General features: G+C 46.2%; 1 protein-coding gene across 4 annotated transcripts in view; it reads right to left on the bottom strand.

Annotated features, from left to right (window-relative positions):
- Nucleotides 1–2450, bottom strand: part of MYB (MYB proto-oncogene, transcription factor) — a 37320-nt gene extending 34870 nt beyond the window's left edge. Inside the window, exon 1 of one of the 4 annotated variants that reach the window (XM_069235203.1) lies at nucleotides 2140–2450. In XM_069235203.1, the coding sequence (XP_069091304.1) occupies nucleotides 2140–2360 (221 nt within the window). In that variant the 5' untranslated portion in view covers nucleotides 2361–2450. The remainder of the gene's footprint in view (nucleotides 1–2139) is intronic. The other 3 variants (XM_069235200.1, XM_069235201.1, XM_069235202.1) reach the window with 3 other exon arrangements.
- Nucleotides 2451–17855: the final 15405 nt, after the last annotated feature.

The following is a 17855-nucleotide window of genomic DNA, read 5'->3' as shown; positions in this document are numbered from 1 at the left end:
CGAGAGTTTAACAATCGTACTCTGCGCAAAGGACAGGTGTTTGCCCGCGCTCTCCCCTGGATGGCGCAAGGGATCCTTATCACGTGTCACTTAGGAAGGCTGCGCCAGGTGTGAAGACGGGCTCGGGGTCAGGGGTTATTGGGCACACGCTTCAGGCCACGCCCTGTTTTCTCTCACGTGGGCAGGTATACTGGGCCCGGTGGGAGCACTTCTCAGGGAACTTATGCAAAGAAGGCCAAAACCTCACTGTAAGGCAATTATGTGCCTGTTCCCTGCGGTGACTTTGTCCATATATTAATCTTTAAAGGAATGACAATGGGTGGCTAAACATGTGTCTTCCACGCCTTTTTTAAGTGTATGCAAAACCTTCAATGAGGAGCAATTAAGCAAAAAAGAAGATATAATATTAGATGTCCACTTTCATTTTCTGGTGCACCTTCGACTTCCGTTACGATGTTGACACCTTCAGCTACGTGTGGGGGAAGGATAGGTCTACCCCACGCCTAGATTTTCGAAGGGCATTCCCTACGTTTAAGCAGAATGTTCACACTTCCACCACCTTTAAAATTCCTCCCAGACATGCCCCAGGTAAAGTTTTCATTTTTACCAGCACGGCGATAAAATTGCATTCGAACAGTTGAACGCCTTTCCTTGTACGGAGTAAGCCTGCTCAGTGGCACGTGAACTCCGTCTTTACAAACAATTCAACGCAGCCACCGCGTACCTCCGTGCCAGGGCGGGATGTGGTGCCCGCTTCACATAACGGCAGGTGCAAGAAAAGCTCCAGGGTGACTCCCGTGCACGGGGAAAGGGGGAGGGGGTGGCGGGGGAGGTGACGGCGCGTGCACCTGTCCGGGCTGAGGCGGCAGGTGCCATGTGCACCTCGGACGCCCAAAGCCATGCGGCAGAGGCGCAGGCGCACAGCTTCCAACACCCCTTCAGGAGAGTCCAATGCCGGATGCAAACCGCTCATTTGCCGTCCAGGCACCCAGAACAGCGTTAATTATATTTGTAACGTCTCCTAAAGTGCCTCTTCTTGTTTGGGCGTCTCAAAGAGAAGCTGGCACATGATACTCTTTCCATGTTTCCTCCCGGACAGAACTGACAGGTCTTCGTGACTCGTAGAGGGGCAGCAACACCCCGGGTAGCTCCCGAGCACGCCCCCGCCACCTGCGCGTTTCCCGCAGCGCTAACAGACACCCCATGCATAATGAATGGGGTCCCGGGCCGCGCGCCGCTCGGCGCCCTGAGCCTGACCGCGCGCCTGCCATATGCCGGTGTAATCCCCTGGAAACACGCGCTCGCCCTGCACGCTTCCAGCAGGTATGCAGCCTCAGGTACTCCCCGGGCTTGCCCGCGCCGGCACTGTTGCTGAGACACGCAGGAGAGGAGATGGCGTGTGCACGGGGGTGCCCTGCCCTCCCTCCTTCAGGGTCAACGAGTGCACACTGCGTGCACCCGGGCTGTCATGCCAAGGCACTGTGGCAACAGCTCCACAACAAGCAGCGTGTTACTTCAGCAGCCTCTGCTCCGTGTAAAGGATGCATGCTTTCACAAGCACTGCAGCAGACGCGCAAAAAGCAAATGCACCTGTTCCGCCGTCTTCCCTTTCTCAGTATGTGCAACAAACAAGTTCTAGAGCTTGGCACACCACTACACTGGCGCCACACACTAGGTAGCACAAACCAAAAAAGCGAACAACGTTAAAAGCACAAAAAACAGAGACGTTTTATGCACATTTCATATTTCCCATATAAAAAAGCACAAATCTCCAAGTAAAGAATCGTGAAACATCACACACCTTAAAGTCCAATGAATTGACAACCTCATGCTAAACGTAAAGTCCCTCAGCGTACAGACTAAAAATATCACTTAAAAGGACATGCACGTAAAATAAGACGCATTTAAATTGCTAAGGTGTTTAGCTAAATTGACCAAATCAAGAACAACAAAACCAAAAAGTGAACCATACTAAGAGCCCACCAACATTCAGTACAGAAACTAAAAAATAAAGTTGACACAAAAATTAAAGTTTCAGTGTTTAAACCGCACATAATCTTAAAAGTGCTGGAGCTAAAAAAACTTGCAAGGAGCAAGCTAGAGGCACGTGCTGTATTAAGCAGGTCTGTGCGCGTGTACCTGTTCCTGGGTCGCCTTGCCATCCTGAGAGCGGAGCAGGGGGTGGAAGAAGGTGCTGCCTGCGGAGTAGCTGCTCCACCACCAGAATTAAAGTTTCTCATGAGGAGATGCAGCGGAGGCGAGGACCTTTGGGAGGAGGGGGCTGGAGGAGGGAGGGCAGAGGGGCGGAGGGAACAGGTTGAGATGAAAGCCTGAAAAAAGTCTGTAAACAGAGATTCCATCAAACAAAGAGGCCCTTTGGACACACCCCCTCCCGCCAAATCTGGCGCCGCTGCTGGCTGCGCCTGCGCTGGTCCTGCCCCAGGAGGAGGCCGGCGGGGGACAGGCGTGGGGCCGGCGCCCTTTCCAGCCAGATCCCCGCTCTGCTGAGCGGGGCGCGCCGGGGGGTGTGCAGGAGGGGCGCCGCGGGGCCAAAGAGAGAGAGAGAGGGGAGGATAGGGGCAGGACATCATTGCAGCACAGCCGTCAGCGTGAACAGGAGGGAGGGTGAAAGGAAGGGCGCTGAGTCCGGGACTGCCCCTGCCATGTGGCTGCTAGAGAGGCACATGGGTGCCGATCAGTGCAGGGCTGGGTGCATGTCAAGGAGCCGATAATGCAAGCTGATAGCCGTCTTCTTTCCAAACCCTTTTAAGTGCGGGGTGTTTTAGATAGATGTGAATTAAGAAAACGACAATTATTTTTTTGCTGTATAGAAAGTCTTTGTAAAATAGCTCCGCGTGTCGAGCTGATAGCCGTCATCTTTCTTCTAAACCCTTTAAAGTGCGGGATGTTTTAGGTAGATGTGAATTAAAAAATAAGTATTTTTGTGCCGTGTAAAAAGTATTTCTATATAGCCCCGTGTGTCGAGTGGCCCATGGTTGGCTAACAGATGCTTGGATAGAATGCCCTGCTGCACATCTGTCAGTGTCAGCCTACCTGAGGGAAAGTTTCCAACTTCTATGCTACAGACTTGGGTAACATTTTAGAGTGTCAATGCAGGAAGTCGACAATTGATTACTGGAAATGGGGTGCCCTTCGGAGCCGAGTAAGATACGTTTTGGGATTTTACTTCGACTTCGACATCGCAAATAGCCACCCCACGATCCTAAGGTGGCCATCGCGCAGCAGTTGCCTTCAGTATGCCTTTTAGCTCACTTTAAGCGAGCTAGAACCCCGAACAATACAGGGAGTTTATTTTTATCTCAAAACATACTTCTGTTGTGAGTCACACACCATTAATGTGCATTATTCGTGCACTTCGGGTCTTGCCTTTGTAAGAGGGTGCAGGCGGGGACTCCCCTGCTCCACTTGTCTGCCACATGCGTGACTCTCAAGTCGTCTCCGTGACTCCAGGGGATCCATTTCCTGTGCTACACAGCGGTAAATCCCCTCTATCTGAAAACGCCGGGGAGCTTGTGTTTACCTGGATGCTGTCAAGTGCGTTCTGCACAGCCGCTCGCCAGTCCAGCATTTCGGAAGTGGTGGCACCCGAGATACACATGGAAGGGAGGCATTGTGGCAACAGCTCCACAAGCGCCTGCGTTCCAAAATATATAATATTTAACATCTCAGCTAGACTTTCAAAATTAACATGCAGGTTGCATTTTGAATGCAACTTTGTTTCCATTGCATATGGCTCACTATTCGATGACTCATTTCTTTTTGCGTATTTTCGTCACTTCAAATTCTCCATCACATGGTCCAGCATTCTTGTTTTCGATCTGTGGGGCCAAAGTGAGGCACTAACAGCAAATGTGTGGGTTAATGCACGCGCTGCGTAGAATTGAGCTCATATGCAATGTAGAATTTTGCAAACGAGTTTGAAGGGAAGGTCAGGCTTTCAACATTTTGTGGAAGTTGGAAATGGACAAGCACTCTCTCCCATGGTCTGCATCGAGGTTATATCCCGTGCTTCCTCGTGGATAAGTGAGGGCTCCGCTGTTCAGACTTGGCCTGTAGGATGGTACCTGGTTTCTCTGCAGCAACATCTATTAATGAAAGCCGACTGCAAACTGATGTAAAAAGAACTGTGTTGTATACAACTGCCAACTAATACAGCTTGTGACCAGGAAACTATAGAACTTCAAGGGGTACAGTGTGAGGAGAGAAAGTGCTTTAAAACAAGGTACAAACCTGACAGATACTAATCAAGCATTTGCAATGCAGAGGGACTCGCATTTCCTCGGGTTAGAGCTATTAGCATTGTAAAATCCTAACAGGACTTTTCTTGCCACATAAAGTGAAGGAATAAAAATGAGCATGACTGCGCTATGTAAAACCCAGCACGATCACACTGAAATTAAAAACCAAAAAAACAAGCGTGATCGCGCTATGTAAAACCCAGAGCGATCGCGCTGCATGGAAAATAAAATGCTAAAGTAGTGCAGATACCAGGCTAAAAAAAATGGAGCCTCGTATGTTTTCAGTAGTTGGCCGGTGTGCTTGAGGAGGGCTAAACACCGGAAAAGGTATGATGTGTTCATGCCTTTCACTAATGAAATCAAGCGGCTTTTAAAAGGCAAGCCCACAAATGAGTGAAAGTGACAGGTGTGACATGGGCGTGGTTAAAAGCCCAAAGAGACACTACAACAGGTAGGGAGAGCTTGTGCGCTCAACCCTAAAAAGGACTAGAACCACAAGAATACACTCATATTGCACAAAACCTGCTTATTTACAGAGCCAGGTTAAAGTTCCCATTTTTACACACTTTGCCTAATCTGTAGCACATCTTGTTATGGCCCCAGGACGAATAAACACATACTTATATCTGAAATTTGTATCACCCATTAAACAAATTATCCTTTCTTTATTAGCTTCCCCAACTTTGACCTTTTATGCTTTTTCTCAATTTTTGGGCCTACCGACCCTCCTCCTCTAGTTAAACCTTCAAGTCTCTCCTCAGCTAGGGCGTTTCTGTGCCCTAGTGAGCCTTCGCACTCTTGGACCTGTTGTAGAGGTCTAGCATTACATCTATTCCCCCGGCCAACAATCCTTGTCTTCTGTGACAACATAAACTGTATGTTAATCAAGCCCCCTGCTTAATCTTCTCTATTACTATTGCTTCGACCTGCAGTCAATGTACATTTCCAGACCCCTTACACAACAACAGTATGTCTTCTCTTGAGGCAAAAACAATTGTGTTCTCAAACTAAAGAACTGTCTCTCTTGCCTATGGCAGAACATCCTGTGAGGGAGCTCTGCTGTCTCCCAGGGACCCCTGGGGATTGAGAGGCTGCCCTCACCCCCAAGCTCACTTAATCCACACTTTTTAATACAACGTTTTCTGCTTCCTTTGGCCTGGACGCTGAGCATGAACACCAGCTGAGATGCTGGCTTGCAGAACAGACTGTTATTTGAACAGGTAATGAAGCATTGTGCACTATGAATATTTAACTGCTTCCAAACTGGCACTGCTGCACTCTGATGAGCTCTAACAGTGCAACATATTTATAAGGTGTTGCACTGGAGCAAATGTGAAGAAATGTTAACCACATGAATAATAGGAATGACCTTAACACATTGGGACACAATAATTTGGGATATTGAAACCTACACAATGGAATGTGGGATCAGAAAGGAAGGACTACTAAAGTCAAGGTAGGACTACTAAAGTCAGTTGCTTCACCTATGAACAGATTATCCGGAATAGCAATGAAGAAAGTATATAAGAGCATCATTGTGGGAAACTGCGTAAAGGAAGTAGATGGGTATTGATGGCTAAAAGTGAGACATGAACATGGACAATAAACCATATACACTTATATGATTTACAGATAAATACAAAGAGAAACAATGTTTTTTGTGTCTATTTATTTTTTTAAACAGAAAAATACAGAAAATTGTCTTCTTTTTTATAACTCCCCATTCTGTCATTCAAGACTTCCAGGCCAATACTGGTGCAGATTGACAACCTGGAGAGTTAAAAAATTGATGAAATGTTCTTAAATACTCTGTGTCTTCTTGTGTGCACTATATTCAGGTCCCATAGAATTATGTGATTCTGCAGCAGCAGCCTTTTTTGCTTAAATATGGATTTACAGCATTTGCTAACCAATAAATCATCTTGCCAAGTCTGCACATTAAAACAAAATGTGTATTTTGTCCGCAAACAGATCAAAAGTTACTAAAAACGTGGAGACATTTGTTCATGGACAAGTGGAAGGCCCTTCGCAAAGGTTAACTGGTCATCTTTCAGTTGCCTATTTCTGTATTTGGTTGTTTAACAAAGTCATGAGATGAAATCATTTGCTTAGACAATATTAGCATGAGTAAAAATTACAAAATTATAAAGTAATCCTATCAAAAAATCTGCCATATTATTCAGTATAATGTACCTTTTCGTGCTGCATAATTTTGTCAATCCTGCCACATAATTTGGTGCTTTCCTGTTGCACAATTCCAGAGACTGACTATAATTTTAGTCTTTTCGCATGAGTGTAATGCTATATTTGGCTGCTGAGAATGCTGAAATTCGACAGGCTTGAAATTATGAGTACACATTTACCAGTTAAATAAATGTGGACATATTTCAGGTATAACTTAATTTCTTTGTGGACCCCATAAAATATGGATAAATACTAACCATATAGTCAAATAATAAATATGGATAACTACAGACATAAATGTTAAAAAATAAATACCATAAATCCAGGAGTTCTCTATATGATATACATGCTTGAATTATTGTACACTTCATGGTGGGAATGCATAGGAATGTCAGATATCACATTGCAAGATGCTGATTTTGAGTGCCTGCTGCAATTCTTGGAGGTTGAAGGCGACTTGGCGTTCAAGTTGAGAAAGCAGTCATCGCATGGTGCCAAGCCCTTTATTAAAACCTGAACCTTTAGATTGTACAGATGTATCATTATGGGCGGTTGAGACATTTTGATTGGCTGACTGTAGTGTAGAAGATGGGTTGGGTGAGTGTGTGAGTAGCCGAGAAAGGAAAGAATGTAATTTGCCATGTACACTTTGTACATAAAATAGTTTCCATTGTCCTCAGTACTTGGCCTCTGTGAAAACCACCTTGCCAACTGTCAGTGAAATAGTATGGATGAGTTTGCGGGTCGGTTGTGTAAAGCTCTTGTTACAGTGTTTAAAATGTTATTTATAGGGCAGACAAAAATAACTCTAAACACCCACAAAATATCTGAAAGATGCAAAAATGCCACACTAGCACCATGAAGGCAGCAGACTTAAGTAGGGCACAAGGTCTACCCATGCAAAAACTGGTAACAAAACTGATGCCATTTACGAAATAACATTAAAAAGCATAGCGTAGTAGTCACACCTGCCAAAGTTGTAATGTAGTCTGTTAATGAAATGCTTGAACTGACCTGAACTAGACTGGATTTATGTCTTTGAGTGTCAATGCAGGAAGCTTGTTATTTTTGCTTAACATTAAGGGTGGTAAAAGAGTCACTTGATGTCTCTGGCCCAAAAGTAGGCGTAATAAATAGGACCACTGGAAATATACAACAAGGGACGGCCAAATTATGCAGCAGGGTTCAGTAAATTATGCAGCAAGAAAATGCAAATTATGTGGTGTAATGCCACACGTTTTGTGATAATATTGATTCATTATTTTGACATTTTAGGGTCAAGCACAAGGCGCTTTGTCCCTGTTGTTATCTCTCTACAGGCTTGTAACCATGCCCATCACTTTGGTTGGTTCGTGGGCTTGCCTTTTAGAACTTGCTTAATTTCTTTATTGAAAGGCATGCATACGTCATACCTTTTCCGGTGTTTAGCCCTCCTTGAGCGCACCGGCCAACTACTGAAAACATGCGAGGCTCCGAGTTTTCATCCTGGTTTCTGGACTACTTTGTTACATGGATATTTGCACTTTTGCGGGTTACATGAATAATTGCACTTTTACCCATATGTTTCACTGCAAGCCAACTTCTGGTTCCTTTTGTGTGTTTGCTTTGCGCTCATAGAGGGTGTCTGCTCGCTTATGTGAAACTGTTTTACTTTTCAGTTTATGTGGCAATTAAAGTCCAGTTAGAAGTTTACAAAGCTAATATTTTTAACTTGAGTAAAGACGCGACCCATTGCATTGCAAATGCTTGTTACACTTGGTAACAGTTTGTGGACATTGGTTGCAATGTATTAGTACCAGTTTAACACCCAAATATAGCAATAATCAACAGGAAGATGACCAATCAGCCTTTGTGAAGGGACCTCCAATGTGCAGCCACGTGTTGCTGTGTTTTTTGTAAATTTTGAATTGTTTAAGCTAGAAACATTTTGTTTGTTAAAATCTGCATATATGGAAGCAGATGATGGATTATGTGGCAACTGCAGGAAATCTGTAACTATGTGAAAAACGCCTTGGTCGCACAATCGCATAATTCCAGTGGCCCTGCAAGAAGAAGTTATGATGATTATGCTAGATGTTTTGCAGTGTTATTGAACTGCCACTGTTAAATAAATGTGCCTTTTTAACTGACCCTGAATGAGACTGCTCCGAAGCACGCAATTCCCACCCGCTGTGAGTGGGACCTGAGGTCACTAGATTATGTTCGGTGTTAAATCCGTGAAATTATCCAAACCTGACTCCCAGCGCTCATGCACATCTCTCTGGTTACTACATACGTCACCTCAGACTCGCCTGGAAAGTGTCAAACAGTGGATTCCTCTTCAGCCTCCAAAAAAGCAAAATGTATGATACTGTCTTGCACAGGTTCTACAAAACTTTATACATCCCTCCTCACCTTCCATAAATATTACATCTTCCTTGACTCAACGTGACCACCCTCCAAAACCAGTCAATCTCACTCTCCTGGGAGACTCAAAGGTTGAGAGGGCGAGTAGAGAAAATTTGCATACAACTCGCCCAATCATCGCCGTGCAGAGTTTGAAATCTTATCAGACATTGTCGCATCCGATAAACATTTTTTTTATTGTCCCTGCCCTTTCCGCCTCCTTCCCCCACGCCTCATGAATGAGCCCTCCCGTTTTGTCGCGGTGCAGATAAGGAGCACAAGTCCATAGCGCCTTTACTTTCAGTTCAGCCCTGCACGCCAGCCACACCTTTTCCCAAAAGTAGACCTTTTCAGCCTTATTGTTTTAATGGCTGGGGCAGGGCTCTGTGCCATTGGCACGCCCTATCAGGGCAGCCTGCAGCCCGCCTACTTCCCTGCATATTTTTTTTGTTTCATTTTTTCTATGGAGTGAGCCTGGCCCAAGGGCATTGGAACCCTTTACCTTGAGGACCAAATTACATTACTCAGGAAAAAGGTCAGAATATGTTTTTTCCCGTTTAGGCCCTGGTGGATTAAGTGATTTGTCCAGAGTCACACGATCGTGAGCAGACGCTGCGACTCGAAGATGGCTCTCCCCAGTTCCAAAATCGGTATCCCCTGCCATTAAACTGCATCTCCGCCTTAATCCTTTCACCTCAGCCTACGTTAGCAGGTATGCCATAACTTGAAGCATTCTCAAAATATAGGGGGACCAGATTTTGAGGAGCAAAAACCGGGACAGGTCAGACATAAAAGAAGGACTAACAACTTTACACTCACTTTTATATCTGGCCTGTCCCGTTTTTACATAGCTTTGAGAATGTGTGCCTATACGTGTGTTTACATATATATATATATATATACAGACACACACACACATTTACAAGACTACACATATAAAATTAGCTATGGCTTGACCTGGCCCCTCTACCCGCCCCCACCCACCTCTCTCTGCTCCCCAGTCGTCTCTGCGGGGAGCAGACAGGAGACTGTGTTGCCTGATAGTAACATATAAATTACTTTACTTATTGCATACTTTGTAGGCCTCTGTTAAAGGAGAGCATACCTTGAATTTATGTTTCCCTAGATAATCTGACCTTTGCCCTGAAAACCGGGAAATGTATGTAATGATCTGACCTTTGTCCCAAAAACCGGGACATTTGTTTAAAATTAAGAGAGGGGTCGGGACACCGGGACAGTCCTCTAAAATCCGGGACTGTCCGGGGAAATCCGGGACGTCTGGTCACCCTATCAAAATATATTCTGGTACGGTATTTCTTTTCCTGTGGCTAAAATCTGGACATCCCTGTTTTTTTAATTACATTAACACAATTCAACTGATCCCGTATCTGCATGGCAACATGGAATTGGAACCGTTTTTCGTCATAATTGTAAAGAGACATAATCGAATTCGAGTCTCATCTGCTCAACTTCCTGTGATTATAGACACATCACTTAATCTCCACATGCCTAACATACAAACAAAAAAGTGAATGTGTCCTTGTGTAGTGTAATAACTGCTCATGTAAAGGTTCCATTACCCTTAAGTCAAGTTCGAGCTGCTGCAAAAAATATACATACTCAAATCCTGATGTTGAAAGTCCATTCTCTGGATTTCCTAAACATGTCACCATAGTGCCCCGGAGCCTGACGTAGCCCCTGCCGCACACTGAGCAGGACTGGGGCTACCCCTTCAGGGGACTCCATGCATCCCAAGTGAACATCTGTGAAATATGGGAGACTCCGGGCCCCTGCATAGATTCTATAGAGGGCCCGTCATTAACCTGCGTGGTTGGCAGATGAGGAATATGATGATTCTATATTCATTTGAAAAAATTGAAGAAGAATTTAGCGCTTAATTCAGAGGAGTTTGCCTTACCCAGGTATAAATCAAATGTATTGCTGTTACCCCCGTTTACAGGTAGGTATTTCGACCTGAAAAGATGGGTTTAACTGTCATGCTGGTGCTAATTTTGTTACGAGGTTTAACGGTACCTTCTCACAGCTGCCGAAGGGACTTTTCCCTCACGCTGGGACCCGGTCCTCTTGTGTGTTCGTGTCGCAGAGCATTCAAATGTCTCTTGTCCCAGCTGCTACAACACACGTTGGCCACTAGGTTGTGCTGCAACGCGGCAAGTGACTCCAAAGAGGTCACCTTCATAACTCGTGTCATACTTAAAATCGCGCACGAATGGTGCACGGGCCACCGTCTTTCTACTGCACCCAGTAGCAGCTTCAAGGGACGCTGCCAGGTCGGAATGAATGAACTTTTTAAAGCAGTTAGCAGCGTTGTCATCGACATTGTATTGTTGAGGAAGATTAGGGTTTGCTCCCTTTCGAAAAGAAAAATATCGACTGTTTGTAGTTGTTTTTATGAGTCTTCAAATGCATAAACTTGATAGTAAATAGGACTGTAAACTGATTCTTATGTATTCATTTGTAATTGTAACATGCCTTTTCTGTCATTGTTTACTTTCATTATTAGTCACGGATCATTACCGCAACTCTGAAACACATTTGAAAAGTTCTTCCTATGTATCTTTGCTGTTTGAAGTATGTACAGATTAAGACTAAAAATACCGAGTTTAGATGATTTTGCTTATTTCTTAACCGTCCGGCACATCAAAATACCAGTCATGTGGCAACCCTAGCGAAGAGCCATAAACCGTGATTGACATGGAAATAGAAAAGTGCAGGTACTCTCCATTCCAGAGTCCCTGTTTGCCACTCAGACGTGCTAGTACTCCCCCCATTAAAAGTGTTGCACCCGTGCAGAGAAGTGGAGGTACTCTCCCCTTAAAATGAAAAAAGTACCTGCGTGTGCCTGTTCATTTAAAGCGTTGTAGTAACAAGAATGGATAAAATAAGTAAACATAATTTGTAGCCACCCTGAAACTACCCAGGCCCGTATTTATACTCCGTTTGCGCCGAATTAGCGTCGTTTTTTTCGACGCAAATTCGGCGCAAAACTAACGCCATATTTATACTTTGGCGTTAGACGCGTCTAGCGCCAAAGTATGGGCAAATAGCGTCATTTTTTTGCGTGAACGCCTTCCTTGCGTTAATGAGATGCAAGGAAGGCGTTCCCGTCTAAAAAAATGACTGCGCCGCAAATGCGTCGTATTTATACTCCCGGGCAAAAGTCACGCCCGGGAGGTGGCGGGTCAAAAAACCCCGCATTTGCGCCACTATTTAACGCCTGGGTCAGGGTAGGCGTTAAGGGGCCTGTGGGCTCAAAATGAGCCCACAGGTGCCCTCCCCTGCCCCCAGGGACCCCCCCTGCCACCCCTGCCCACCCCAGGAGGACACCCAAGGATGGAGGGACCCACCCCAGGGACATTCAGGTAAGTTCAGGTAAGTATAATTTTTTATATTTTGTAATTTTTTTTGGGTGGCATAGGGGGGCCTTATTTGTGCCCCCCTACATGCCACTATGCCCAATGACCATGCCCAGGGGACATAAGTCCCCTGGGCATGGCCATTGGGCAAGGGGGCATGACTCCTGTCTTTACTAAGACAGGAGTCATTTAAATGGCGTCTGGGCGTCGAAAATAATGGCGCAAATCGGGTTGAGGCGATTTTTTTGCCTCAACCTGACTTGCCCCATTTTAAGACGCCCTAACGCCATTTTCCCCCTACGCCGGCGCTGCCTGGTCTACGTGGTTTTTTTCCACGCACACCAGGCAGCGCCGGTCTGCTTGCGCCGGCTAACGCCATTCCATAAATACGGCGCCCGCATGGCGCTTCAGAATGGCGTTAGACGGCGCTAAATTTTTTGACGCTAAACTGCGTTAGCGCAGTTTAGCGTCAAAAAGTATAAATATGGGCCCCAGTGTTTCAAATTTGCAGGCACTGTCAGGTGCTGAGTACCAGCAGTATTTTTTTATTTGAGAGGGAGGGTGTCAGCTCTTTTTCAGCACCCTTACAATACATTTTTAATTGGACAGTACCAGCACTTCTCAAGAGCAAAGAGATACTCTGGCAAGCAAGTATCAGCGCCTCCATATTTTCATTTAAAGTTCAGAACCTACCGCTTCTCACTTGTATGTAGAAACCAATCCAACAGAACCTAAAACCTGTGTAAAGCACCCCTAAATCTACAATACAATAGATGTACCCCAAAATTGCTATGCCATTGGGACGAGAAACGTCCTTTGCATGGCAAATATCCATGTGCCCCTATCCTGAGAGCCTAACTGCAAGCAATACAGGTATCCTGACTTTTATTTTTGCCCTGGTGTCATACTAATGTAGGGTGTGTGCAGAAGCCTCGGCCTGTCCTTGGCAATGCAGTTTGTGATTCAAGTCTGTTCGTTTACTCAGAAGGTTAGTACTTGGCTGGACAATACTTTATTGTGTCTGCTGAGCTCTGAGTTCCCTGTCCCCCCACACTATCTCCCTTAGAAGCCTGTGTGCACTCGCCCTCACTACCATGAGAGTCAAATGCAGTAAGGGTTGTACTTGGCCTAGATATAATAGGAGGGACCTCAGGACACCAGAGGCAAACCACTAGAATCACCACAGTTGGGACCCAACAGCCCCTGTCTGCCCTGTGCAATCCTCCCCTCCCCCAACCCACTGATCAGGGTCTGACAGATGGGAAACGTGATTACAACTGAAATACTACCAACTTTTACCTAAGTAACAGTGTCTGCTGCTTAGAGTCTCAAAACTTGAGGAACCAAGAAGTTATTATTTTCGTTACACGTTTGATCAGGTGTCTCAAAATTTAAGCGGTAGAAAAGGTATCCATACATTAGGTAATCCAAGGTTACGCTTTGAAATTGATTAGGGTGTTTGCTTAAAGAAGAAAAGTCTCCTAACTACCTCCCCCAACTTGGCTTACTGTTTTTTTTGGAGAGAAGCAAGTCAGACTTCCAGGGATTCTTTTGACAGTAAACTGAGCCCAAGATATAATGCATACAGCAAGACCACGATAAGAAATCACTCCAACAAGCCACTAAAACAAATAAAATGTGTCACCCACAATTATGTTACTCTTTTGGAAAAGACACCAATTAAATGAAAAGAACAACACAACACTTATCACTCCGTTTGTTTACACATCAGTATTGCTCATTTTAGCTTATTTGGAGCACAAAAGGCACCCTCTTCCTGTTTCGCAACAGATTCTATGGAAAGAAGACCCACCCACACTCTTGGCTGCATGACAGGTCTCAGCCCTATTCCATACTTAGGAAGAGTATTCCAAATTTGGATGTAGACTTGCACCTTTTAAAGACATTTTTTTTTCTAGTTAGTCAGTTTATGACGTTTCTACTTTCTCCCTCGAAAAATGAGGGTCCGAAAAGAGCCAATGAAAGGTTACTAAAGTTTAGTTCAAGTTTCAACAAATTTGTATTTAGGTCTACAACTTATAGATGAACATAATCTTCTGTGAATGAAACGTTTATGTACCAATTGACTCACTCGACCTGCCTCCCAACCTTGTTTAACCCCGCCTCAGCTAAACCTCAACTAGGCCAATATTGTTATAATCAGCGTTATGCGAAGTGATTAGAATTTTTACCTTCACATGGATATGTATGAGCCGCTGTGGCTCTTATCTTGAGGGTTTGACTAAGTAACATCATCCGTTTGGTTGACTTCACATATTTAAGAACTTTCTAGAATATTCAACATTGTCAACCATTTTGGGCATAGGAGATCTCTATGTTCTCTAGACAGCTAAGCAAGGAGTATGTTCCATTGTTTCTGAAAGTCTCATTCCGTCTTGGAGAAGAGTCATTTTGGGTTCACCTTACAGATTACAGAAGTAACGCAAACATGTAATTAACAACATATATTCTGCATGACTTAGCATTGCTAATTGTTAGAAATGGGGTCTTTGGTTGACAGTCAGGTTACCCCCTGTTCAAGCAAGGACCCTCACTCTAGTCAGGGTAAAAGAGAATCACCCTCAGCTAACCCCTGCTTACCACCTTGGTAGCTTGGCAGAGCAGTAGGCTTAAGTTCAGAGCGCTAGGTGTAAAGTATTTGTACCAACACACACAGTAAATTAATGAAACCACTACAAAATGACACAACACCAGTTTAGAAAAATAGGAAATATTTATCTAAACAAAACAAGACCAAAACGACAAAAATCCGACATACACAAGTCAAGTTAGGAATTTTTAAAGATTAAACTCAAAAATAGCGCTTAGAAACAAAAATGCTTCGATGAGATGTTAACATGGCGTCATGACAGAGTCGTTCCCAACAAGCCGACACCAGCAGCGCCGGACACAAAGTCGTGTAGACCCCCAAGTACAGTACCTTTGGTGAAGAGTGAAAACAAGCCGATGCGCGAAGCCGGGAATCGCGGCGTCTGTGCGAAACGTTGAATCCGTGCACTTCAAGCGGCGTCGGTCACGACGTGGTGCGGCGACTTCCACGGAGTCGCGGACTTCAGCGGGGCTGCTGCGGCGTCGGGCCTGCGAAGAGCGTCGCGTTCCAGCGAAGGTCACGGCGTCAGGTGCAGGCGGCGTTACCGGATTCAGCAGCGGCGTCGGTCCGAAGTCGTCCGAAGTCGATTTCCTTGGATTCCACCAGCTTTCCTTTCAAGGGCCCAGGGACTGGATAGGGCACCACTTGTCGGGGCAGGAGTCTCTCCAGAGACTCCAGGTGCTGGCAGAGAGAAGACTTTGCTGTCCCTGAGACTTCAAACAACAGGAGGCAAGCTCTAACTCAAGCCCTTGGAGATTTCTTCACAAGATGGAAGGCACACAAAGTCCAGTCTTTGCCCTCTTACTCTGGCAGAAGCAGCACTGCAGGAAAGCTCCACAAAGCAGTCACAGGCAGGGCAGCACTTCTTCCTCAGCTATCAGCTCTTCTCCAGGCAGAGGTTCCTCTTGGTTCCAGAAGTGTTTCTAAAGTCTGTAGATTTGGGTGCCCTTCTTATACCCATTTTAGTCTTTGAAGTCACCTTTCTTCAAAGGGGACTCACACCTACTTGTGAAATCCTGCCTTGCCCAGGCAAGGCATCAGACACACAGCAGGGGGTTGGAGCCGGCATTGTCAGAGGCAGGCACAGTCCTTTCAGATGAGAGTGACCACTCCACCCCTCCCTCCTAGCAGAGATGGCTAATCAGGAAATGCAGGTTACACCCCAGCCCCCTTTGTGTCACTGTCTAGTGCGAGGTGAAAAACATCCCAACTGTCAAACTGACCCAGACAGGGAATCCACAAACAAGGCAGAGTCACAGAATGGTTTAAGCAAGAAAATGCTCACTTTCTAAAAGTGGCATTTTCAAACGCACAATCTTAAAACCAACTTTACTAAAAGATGTATTTTTTAATTGTGAGTTCAGGGACCCCAAACTCCACATGTCCATCTACTCTCTAGGGGAATCTACACTTTAATCATATTTAAAGGTAGCCCCCATGTTATCCTATGAGAGAGACAGGCCTTGCAACAGTGAAAAACGAAGTTGGCAGTATTTCACTGTCAGGACATATAAACCACATTACTATGGGGGTCATTCTGACTCCCGCCGGGCGCGGTCACCGCGCGCCCGGTGGGAGCCGTCAAAATACCGTACCGCGGTCGGAAGACCGCGGCGGGTATTTTGAGTTTTCCCCTGGGCTGGCGGGCGGCTTTCAAAAGGCCGCCCGCCAGCCCAGGGGAAAACGACCTTCCCACCATGAAGCCGGCTCGTAATCGAGCCGGCGGAGTGGGAAGGTGCGACGGGTGCTACTGCACCCGTCGCGTATTTCACTGTCTGCTATGCAGACAGTGAAATACAAGCGGGGCCCTCTTACGGGGGCCCCGCGACACCCCCTACCGCCATCCTGTTCCTGGCGGGCGAACCGCCAGGAACAGGATGGCGGTAGGGGGTGTCAGAATCCCCAAGGCGGCGCAGCATGCTGCGCCGCCTTGGAGGATTCTGACGGGCAGGGGAAAACCGGCGGGAGACCGCCGGTTTTCCTGCACTGACCGCGGCCAAAGCGCCGCGGTCAGAATGCCCTGCGGGGCACCGCCGGTCTGTCGGCGGTGCTCACGCCGACCCTGGCCCCGGCGGTCTGAGACCGCCGGGGTCAGAATGACCCCCAATATGTCCTACCTTATCCATACACTGCACCCTGCCCTTGGGGCTACCTAGGGCCTACCTTAGGGGTGCCTTACATGTAAGAAAAGGGAAGGTTTAGGCCTGGCAAGTGGGTACACTTGCCAAGTCGAATTTACAGTGTAAAAATACACACACAGACACTGCAGTGGCAGGTCTGAGACATGATTACAGAGCTGCTTATGTGGGTGGCACAACCAGTGCTGCAGGCCCACTAGTAGCATTTGATTTACAGGCCCTGGCACCTCTAGTGCACCTTACTAGGGACTTACTAGTAACTCAAATAGGCCAATCATGGATAAACCAATTACATACAATTTACACGGAGAGCATATGCACTTTAGCACTGGTTAGCAGTGGGAAAGTGCTCAGAGTTCAAAAGCCAACAGCGACAGGTCAGAAACAAATAGGAGGCAGGAGGCAAAAAGACTGGGGATGACCCTGCATAAGCAAAAGTCCAACACGACCCCCTACCAGCCTAAAGCCAGGGGAGAACAATCAATACCTTGATGTACTTCCCTGATTGGGGCGATAGAACAAGGACCCAGGCCCACAACAGCAGGGGCATGTTCCAGTTCTACGCCTTCCTGACTCCAGTTGGATCCCTCTGTCCATACTCTCAGGGCCCACTAAGCTAACCCATGGGGAACCCTTCTCCATATCTGCAGACACCATCTGTGCAGCACCTAACTTTACTTTGCTCACAGATGTATTGCAATGGGCAGATAGTACCACCAGGGCCAACACAGTGGTGTTGCCCACTCCACCCCTGGGTTGTGACTCTCATCCCACCCCCAGGGGCAACTCTGTCCACAAGGACAGCAAGCCACAGTGACCCCTGATGACTGTCAGGGATGAGAGCCTGACCTCAGGCCCCTCCACCTACTGTGACTGTGGAGAGTGGGGGGCGGTAGCCCCA

Source organism: Pleurodeles waltl, chromosome 5, assembly GCF_031143425.1.
Source record: "Pleurodeles waltl isolate 20211129_DDA chromosome 5, aPleWal1.hap1.20221129, whole genome shotgun sequence".
NCBI classification, from domain to species: domain Eukaryota; kingdom Metazoa; phylum Chordata; class Amphibia; order Caudata; family Salamandridae; genus Pleurodeles; species Pleurodeles waltl.
Note: the sequence above shows the minus strand (reverse complement) of the source record. Positions and strands in the feature narration are given on the sequence as shown.